Source organism: Pezoporus wallicus, unplaced genomic scaffold (genome assembly GCF_028554395.1).
Source record: "Pezoporus wallicus isolate ANWC-B61680 ecotype Strahan unplaced genomic scaffold, APGP_CSIRO_Pwel_v1 contig_6814, whole genome shotgun sequence".
Classification (NCBI taxonomy): Eukaryota; Metazoa; Chordata; class Aves; order Psittaciformes; family Psittacidae; genus Pezoporus; species Pezoporus wallicus.
Window position 1 is genome coordinate 2,178,582 of NW_026639755.1, and position 9,983 is coordinate 2,188,564.

Sequence of the window (9,983 nt, forward strand, 5' to 3'; positions counted from 1 at the left end):
CGCACAAAGGTTTTCTCTAAACCTTCTCCACACTGTCTCAATGGAGTACTTCCCAATGGATATCAAGGGTTTGTCTCAGACTAGCCAACTTACTCTTCTGGACTGCCCTTGTGTGAATTACTTTTAAGCTATCAGAAAATTGAATGGGATTGTAAAAGACTGTTCAGGATGGCTCACCTGCCATTGAAAGGGAAAATAAATGGATTTTAGTTCAGTGCAAAAAAGGTGAACATCCTATGTGAAAAGGCATGTGACTATGACAACCACAAAGCAAATATTACTTGATTATTACCTCCTCAAGGTGCAGAATGGAAGGCTTCACAGTGCTTAGCTTACAAGACTGACATCTAGCCTCCTCCACTCTAGGCACATCTGTATGGTTTCTACACTTGCAAAATGAAAATAGCAGCTTCACAGCAGCTACTGGTTGGGCAGAGAAGTGATTCAGAGCAGTCTGCAGAGGAGGACTTGAGGGTGTTGGCTGATGAAAAACTTAACATGAGCCTCTTCAGTGCATGCTTGAACCCAGAAACTATCCATGTGCTGGGCTGCATCAAAAGGAGCATGACCAGCAGCTTGAAGGAGGTGATCCTGCCTCTCATCTCTGCTCTTGGAACTAGATGATCTTAAGGTCCTTTTAGACCCAAACCAATCTATGATTCTATGACTCTATGATTCTATATCAATGAGATAAAATGCAGAATACAGAAAGGTTGTAAAACAACTTCAGATGAAATGTAGCCAGTGAAAGTAAGTATCAAAAAACTCTGGAAATTCTTTTATAAATTATCATACAGATTATATAACGGTATTTCAAGCTGGTTTTCAGCCAAATCCCTTCAGACAGAGATCAAGGGTTCTTGGGAATCTTTGGGATTTCAGATGCAGTAAACACTGCTTAAGCTTCTGCTTTTCTTGGCTTATAGTACAACACTTCATCACTGTGACCACAAATAGCTTGACTTTCGGTGCTGGCACAAAACTTACAGTACTAGGTAAGATATTTTTGTTTTCTCTTTTAAATCACTTCAAATCCCCCATCTTTTCTTTAGAGAACTTCAACCTTATCGTCCCTTTCATTATAAAACTGGTGGGTTTGTGATGTGCTAGTAACCCACTGTAATTTGAAGAATAGACTAAATTTAATACTCTAGGTAGGGACACACTTTTCACTTTGGAGAACTGAAAGAATGCCTTTTCAGTGAAGAAAAAGTTGACCATTGAAAGAATTGGAATGAGGAATGGGTTAAAAATATATGCATTTCCATAATGCTAGTTCTTCTGGTGCTATAGATGATGAAGGACAAGTCAATGAAAGGTTATCTGTCTGGAAAAAACTGAGTTACAGTAACACTTTGGACAGGTCTAGAAAACAAAATAAGGACTCTACAAACTTAAATGACTTTGAATCTTTCCAGGGTAAACTAAAGCATGTGTTAACTCAGGTAACCAAGAAAGACAAATAAGCGTACTAGCATTTCCAGCTGATAAAATAGAAGACACCCAAGTTTATAATAAGCAATGTTAACAGCTCTCTGCAGCTGTTTAATTCCAGGTGTCCACAGAAAACTTAGCAAGTTTTTCCAGAAAACAGACTCATCAGGACAATGACCTTCCTATTTCAGAGGAGACGCCAAAAGGCCACTGAAAACTACAAAAGTGAATATATCATTCATTTCAAATAAAATAGCTCTCAGGGAATGTTTCTATCTGGGCTACACTTCTGGGAGAACAAGTCTGCTTCTGATAAATGATAGTGATCTCATTGTATTGCTTCTGGAGTCAGAAATATTGGTGTCTTAGGCTTTCGTATCATAGCATTCCACTATAGAATCAAATGACTGCAAGTGATAAAATTCAACCTCCACAAAGTCAGTGATCAGCACATTATTTGAAATCCAGTGTGAATCTGAGGTCCCTGAGCTGGTGAAAATCAATACACTGATCCCTCACTGACCACAGTCAATTATGCAGCTAACTTTAATAATCATAGATAAGAGAGCAAGGAGAATTCCTTCCAGGGAAGGAGAAAGGGAGGGGTGTTCAGGAACCAATCAAATGGGGATTCTGTGTGTTGAAAGTTATTTTGTAAGTAAAACAATAAAAGGCTTTTTTTTTTTGCACAAGAAGAATATTCTTGATGTTGAAAGAAAATGAGGCATTTAAGGAAATTAGTCTGTTTGATTGAAAATAAGCAAAGACAATTATTGCCTCTGAATATGGGAAATATTCTCTGATAGCACAGCTAGATAAATAGATAAATGTCCTCTAAACTGTAACAATCAATTCATCTAAGCCTGAAGCAAAAGGGCTGTGAAAGAGGTGTTTTTGTGACTGAACTCACCTGGTTAGACACACAGATGTGGTAGCGCTCCCTTTTCCTTACAGACATCTCCCTTTTGGAGGGGACCTTAAATGTACTTTGTGTTTCTTCATTTGCTGGTACTACATGAGGGCAGGGTTTAGTCCACAGGCTTGGCTCAGACTGACAGCAGAGGAGAGGTTTTCCTGCAGCTGCAAAACAGTGTGAATAATGCAAGATTGTCTTTTGGCAGTGGGACAAAGCTCACAGTCGTAGGTAAGATAGAATTCCAATCTCTGTGATCTATGTAATGCCGGTTGAGGGGACAAGAGCATTCTTAATTAGCAGCAGAATAATGATCATTTTTCATACAGGCATGAGGACAGGATTAATGCTTTATTGGTTGCTTGTTAAAATGAGATGCGCTGATATGGAAGTGTAGGAATTGCAGGCACAGATTTTGAGATCCTTCTATTGCCTTTGTATTTCCTTATGAAGGAAATGAAGGAGAAAGGTAGAAATAATTCATGAAGGAGAAAGGTAGAAATAGTTCTATTTCCTCCAATTCTCTGAGAAAACATGGAGGTTGGGGACGAAAGATTCTCCTTTGCTGTGTGAGTTTTTGCAGTTCATCTGTGTAAGAAATGCAGCATTTCAGAGGTAGAGTGTGGATTCTTGTGTCTGCTGAATCAGACAGGAAAAGCTGGTACTTTGCCCCCTTCTCCATAGATGGTGGGCAGGCTGCCTGGAGTTGCTTTTGGGCACGGGCTTCTTCTAACAGTCCTTTTCATGGCTTCTAATTCTCAAAAAGCATCATATTCTTTTTGTCTCAGTGCACTTTTCTCCTCTATTCTTTCTCCTTTTCAATATTTGCTTTCTCTGCCTTATACCCTCCCAGGAAAGGATTTAACATCCCCTATATCAAGGCATTTTGGAACCAGTGGGAAAAAAAACCTTTTCCATCTGCTACTGTCACTGTATATGTTATGCGAACTGTATATATATATATACGTTATAGCAAACTGTAGAAATACACACAGATGCCTGCTCCTTTAAACAGCACCATTTGAAAGAACTAAGTGGCTGGCAAGAAGAACATAATCACACTGTAGGTTATAGTCTGATTGTGTCTAGCTCTGCTTGTTATCTTTGGAGTTGGTGCCATGCTCAGAGTTACAGGTAAGTAGCTGTGATTAACCCGAGCGCTCAATGTGGAGAACACTGAAAGATTTCCCTTGCATTAATGACGGGCAGCATATCCACAAATGATCTCAACATGAGAACAGGAGTGAAAATAACAAGAAATCATGAAACTGACCTTGCCATGATGAGAATGGAAGAACTGTGGTTATTCTTTTCTCTTGGGTGGGTGAAGAATGTGAGACAGAGAATGTATGAGTTTGTGCATGGAAATGATTGAGCATTATGACAGCAGCTGCCATGAACACTGCGGAAGATCAGAACAGAATGGGCTGTCGATAGCACTTTTTTTTCCTGATTGTCACTGCTCTTGCTTGTACCAGAAAAATATTCCTAAAGCCAAGTACTAGAAGGGAGCAGCGAAAGTGATCAACCTCTCCTCATATCCACTGTAAGCAAAGTGGAGCAGCACCAGACTTCTAGGGGTTTATCTGCATTACTATGCAGTGATCTCTCCTGAAGTCTGTACCACCTCACACATGGTCACAGAAGCACCCCAGAGATCTTTGTAGGCACTGACAATCATTAGCCTTAACTGGCTAACAGTGGAAAGCGAACACTGGGGCTTAGAGGTCAAGATCTATGCAAGATGTAAGTTGCTGCTAATTCTACTCATTCTCTCCACTCTAAAGAGGAGGGAGTGATCAGGAAGAGCATCTACAATTTGTAGTGTCTTCACACTGAAAAGCAGTGAAAGTTTTCCCTTTGGCACTTTTGTTTCCACGTGCAGTCTGGTGGGTTTATTATGCTAGATGAGTAAAAACGTCACTCTAATAAAGATGGCTTGCGGAGAGGTGGCTTTTAGGGTCACTGCATAGCTTCTGAGCAATACCTTGTTGTTACCTTGTACATCCTTTTGATCGTGGAAGTCTGTTGTCTTTAGTCGTGTATGTAGGTATTGAAGGTATTAAATACTTTAGGACAGGAGACAACTTTTGTTTTGTGAGCATATAGCATATAGAATCTTGCATCAGTTTGGGAAGATGCGTAGTCCAGGGCTTCTCATACCTAAACAATAAATAACATAAAGAGTTCTGTATTTTATACTCTTCAGAAGGATAGCAAGTTAAGACAGAAAGCAAAACTTGTCCCAGGCAGATTCAGGTTTCCTACTTAGAGTGTTCTTCACTTCAGTGAGAAAGATTAACTGCTTCCTTTCAAGTCTCCTCTCAGATGGGGTGTGGGGGTCCCAGTAGGGTATCACATAGCAGTATAATTCTGAATGCTGCAATAATCATCATGTCTTACTACATCTCCAGGAATGTAATTCAATCAGTTGAAGATGCTTGTGCTGTTTAACACAGACTCTGAGCTACTGGCACAATGTTACAAATACAGGCCTTATAGCACCACTGGGTACTTTTCTGCCTATCCGTTTGCTCAGGTTCTTTTAGCTTTCCTATTCTTCTGACAGAGATATATTAGAAGTTTAAACACTCATGCATTTCTGTAGCCAGACCTTTTCTTTTTCTCTGTAATGAGAGAAGACAAATGCTTTCAGTTTCCTGGTCTCTGTATATATCTAACAGATACAAATGGTCTAATAGGCAATTGTTAAAAGGCCAGATATATCAGGAGTCACAAAGCACAAATTTTAAGCAGTTTCTCACTGAAGATAGTTACGGAAGCCCTGGGCCATATTGCTTTCTGTTTCAGGGAAGAACGATGAAATCATACCTCCAGCCGTGGCCATCTTTTCCCCTTCAAAGGCAGAGATCCAACAGAAGAACAAGGCCACACTGGTATGCCTGGCCTCTGGTTTCTACCCTGACCACCTGGATCTGGTCTGGAAGGTGAACGGTGCTACGAGGACAGAAGGGGTGGGGACAGATGAGTTTTCCACACGCAATGGGAGTACCTACTCATTGACCAGCAGACTGAGGATCTCAGACCAGGAATGGTTCAACCCTTCAAATCGCTTTGAGTGTGTTGCCAACTTTTTTAAGGATGGAACACCGGAATCAATACACAAATTAATCTACGGTGATGCTGGTGAGAAAAAAAACGTGTATCACAAACTAGAAATCCCAAATAAATCAAAAGGGTGTGGGTTACAGTGTGAAACGTATCTCTATACAACTTCAACACGGGGTGTGGTTATGGCACAAATATTTATGTAAATATGTAGGTATCTGCATATGTCACTTCATAGTCCTGGGACTCTGGATCCACATTATCATTGTACAGCTATAGTTTCTCAAATTTTCTTCCAGATTTTCCCTGAGAAATTCCTGTATTATGGTAAATGTGCAGTATCATAAAATCTATAGTATAGTAAAATTAATTAGCTGGTGTACTGTAAACTGAACTTCAAAAATTGGTGCTGTTTGGATTGAAGAGAAATATGACTTTCAGTCCCTTTTTCTCTTTCAGGCTGTGCACTCACGGAAGGTATGTGTGTCTTCTCACAGGCAAGTATCTGTATGTATTTTAATCCCAGTTTTGCTGATGTGAAGTACAAGGTTTGTGAGACTTCAACTAGAATAATGGCTTTTACTTCCCCGTCCAAGTGATTTGTACTTCAGAATAAAAAACCCCATGCTTCAAGAGGTTTGTATGTTCTCACTGTATGTAGCTGTGGTTTGAGGGGTTTAGCTCTTCTTTATGATTCTCTTGGTATAGCAGAAGAAATTGTTGCGTCTCCCTATAGAGCATAATTTGCTCTTTTTATCATCTCCTCCAGTCCTTAACATTGCCTTCTGTTGGGAAGCTTTTTGCTCAGCCATGAAAGCAAAAATTCATACTCAGCCAAGTGATTATCACATTAAGATTCAGAATCCTGAATATTTCTTAGTATCAGATTCAGAATATTTCTCATTACAAGTCCCATTCCCCTCCAGACTGCAAGGATATCTATATCTATGTGTGCATCTTTACACAGTCCTGGTTTTCACCAACTTCTTTTATGCTTCAGGAATCTTAAGGTTGAACCAAGACCAGGTTCAACTGCAATTCCTTAAGAGTGAAAAATCCACAAGAATTAAAGTTCTAGAGACTATGTTACTGTGGGCTGTGTAAAACTTCCCTGATACAGCAGCAGCACTCACAAGGCCACAGACAATAATGCATGAAAACAAAATGTGTATCTTGCGGTTCAGCTCAAGTGAAGTTCCTAAGAGGGATTCACATGAATAGCCTAGTTTTTCAGTAGGTATGGCAACACAATGGTTAAACATTCCCAATCAGGAATTACTTCCTTAGCATTAAGGCATTCTCTCTCTTTCCTAGACTTGCTTTCTCTTGGTTGTTTGAATCACAGTGTTCTTTCCCATCTGCTACTGTGTCTTATCAACAGAGCCATTTCATTTGGCTCTAGTTCCCGTGTGTCACCTGGCTAAAGATTTCAAGGGGTTTTATTTGATTAGAGCTACATTAGATCTAGTCTCTTGTGATGAGGATGCAATGCACAAATGATGTTTGATTTGCAGAGTCCTACTTGCGGTATGGAAATTCTCTGAAGCTCACTTACCTCATTCTCTGTGGCAAAGCCTTGCTCTACGCAGTTTTGGTGAGCGGTCTGGTGTGGACAGTCAAGGTAGGCTACTGTGCCACTTGCAGGTTGAGATTACTCACTAATACAAGGGTCAGTGGGTACAGAAAAAATCTGTTCTCAGCTGAGGACCTGTTCTTCATGTATTCTGTCAGGCTTTGGGCAGGCTGGTTTGAAAAATCACAAGTGATGAGTTTTCTGTTTTTCCAGAACTCAAATAAAATCAATGCTATCTAGCACAGAAATTCCTCCTCAAAATAGTCTTTAAACACATGAAAAAATATGAGAATTAAGGACAACTTCTCTAGAAAATAAAGAAGGGAAATATCAGATACACCGCACTTCTCTGTAGGTATCGACTTATGACTGCAGTGAGAGTAATAAACAGGGGGGTTCAGGAGATATGGGGGATAAATCTGAACGAAGATTTACAAAGAACAATGGGCTAAATCTGAACAAATGGGAGAGATACATCACTATTTACATGGTGATAAACTTACTGTCTTACAGACTTACAGTCTGCTAGACTTTGAATATTTGTGCTGATTTGGGCTGGTATAAATTAAATTTTCTTCATAGTAGCTAGAATGGGGCTATATTTTGGGTTTATTCTGAAAAGTGTTGATAACTGAGGGATGTTTTCACTATTGCCGAGCTGTGCTTACTCAGAGCCAAGGCCCTTTCTACCTGTCACACCTCCTCACCAGCAAAATAGGCCCAACTGGGATGAAGATGTAGATGAGTCACTTTGTGACATGGTTTAGTGATGATCTTCCCAGTAATGGTTGATCTTGATGATCTTAAAGATCTTTTTCAACCTAGCTGATTCTATGAATCTATGTTGAACTAACTATAGGAAATACTTTTAATCGTTAAGTTTCTCATGTGGCTGAAAGATATTTCTGGTGAGAGTAGTGGAAGCATCAGTGCTTGTTCTTTTAGAAGCAGGACTGGGAGATATATTTCAGAAAGTGACCTGCTAGAGTTAAAGGGTGAGTATGAACACAATCTCAGCTATGGTTTAGTGTCTTTTTAAAAGGATACTAGAGAGAGTAGGTTTTGTACTTTACTAGATCACAATCATAGAATCACAGAATGGTTGAAAGGGACCTTGAAGATCATCTGGTCCCACACCATGAGCCCCTCCATGAGCAGGAACATCTTTCACTAATTGAGGTTGCTCAGGTAGATGACATCGCAGCTCTTCCCTTGTCACTGGTGACTGATGCAGTCACTCCACTACAGAAGGCCACCAGATCTTACATACAAAGTTATTCAGTGTGTAAGTAAATAATCTGTACAGGTTAAGACACTGCTTGGTGCAAAAGGGGAGAAAGCATGAACATTCAACATGGTTATTTCTGTTGCTGCTCTCAGGAGACACAACAGTTGAGACACTGATAAGTACGGTCTATTATTTCCTATATTGTTTATTTGTTCCTTTTGCCTTTTTTAAAAATTATATATTTATTCTGTTTTGTTTTCAATTAGGTTGGTGGCAAGTTTTATAGAGAATAAGTGAAGAACTGTCGTAATGAATGAATGAAGATGTGGCCATCAGCAGGAACATAGCAAATTAGAATTTCTACTTTTCTATAGCAAAGGATCTATTCTTCTGCCTAAGAACTTCTGAATATTATTTCTTGGTGATTCAATGTCCTTTCCACTTTGTTGTAATCACTTTTGGGTTTTCCCTGTACTTCTATATCATATCGTATCACACCGTGTCGTATGTATCTTATAGTATCATATCTTTAAAATTAACACCTTGTTAATGCTCAGAGGCTGAAAACCCATCCTTGTATTTGGAATAAAGTTTTAGCTTCTTTTCCATTCAAGAAGCGTGAGTTACTGGTTTTTATTTCGGTGTTTTGTAGCAATAATATCCTGCAACACAACTTCCTGTGAGTTTTGCCAATTCTTTTAAGAATGGAATACTAGAATTGATACACAAATGTGATGCTGATGAGTAAAATATATGTGCATATGGAGGTCATCCTCTGTAGGTTCCTATATCTAGAGTAAGCAGCCATTACTGAGGGCATGTTTCTTGCCAGGCTACTATACAACTCAGATCTGTCAGTCCCCAGGAAACTGAGACCAAGAACAGGAATCCAATCCTGGTTTTCTCCAAACTTGCTACAAGCCATGTAATTTTGATCCCCGCACCCACCCTCTATTATACAAGTGACTGCACAAACAGAGCACTTTAAAAGAGCTGACGATATGTGGGTGCTAACAATATCTCCTATTTATTTTCTTATGGTTTTGATTGCAGTGTCTTCAAAGGTAAGTTAAACAATTCATTTTCCTCTCTTGACAGTGCGTTTGTTTATCTGTACATACAATTGTGTATACAAAGAGAGATGTGTTCTGTGTGTGAATGTCTCAGTCTGTCTTGTGTTTGCTTTTGATGACACTCACAGATATTCATGCCTGGATGCATGATTGTATGCCTGGACACATCCATTCATGTTCTCCCTGAATACACGTGCATGGATGTGAACATCCAAATTCTGTCTACTGCTGTGAAACCTTCCATGAGACTGACTACTAGAACTCAACATTTCGGTATGAAAAACACCTCTTAGAGCAGCAGACCTACTTGTAGCACAAAGATACATTGATATTTTAGTGGGCAGTGTGGTAAATCACTGCATTCTACAGTACATTATCTCCTTAAATATATTGCAGAGCTATTACAAATTATATTCCCATGAGAAAGACTCAAAATCCAGTTTCATTTGATGCCTCCTCCAACATTTAATTCTTAGGATCAATTCTTTATCAGTCATGCCAAGTGAATGTGAAAATTCAATCACTAGTTACCAAGAGTTAAATACAATCAGTAGTTAATGTGGTATTTCTGCTAAGGGCATCCAAGTTATAGCTTGTGCAAAAGAGCACTGAACAAGTTATCCTAACCAGCAGTATGAAAAAAACCCTGTCCTTGTCAGGTCAAGATTTCTAAATAAATGTTTGTTTTCTCTG

The 9,983-nt window shown here is 39.3% G+C and overlaps 1 gene segment (V, D, J or C); it reads left to right on the plus strand.

Moving 5' to 3' along the window:
• Nucleotides 1-695: 695 nt before the first annotated feature.
• LOC130602754 (T-cell receptor beta-2 chain C region-like) lies at nt 696-8,884 on the plus strand. The segment is given in 6 exon segments: nt 696-712; nt 883-995; nt 5,159-5,494; nt 5,876-5,893; nt 6,931-7,037; nt 8,484-8,884. Coding segments are annotated over 6 exon segments (618 nt in total).
• The last annotated feature ends 1,099 nt before the right edge of the window (nt 8,885-9,983 follow it).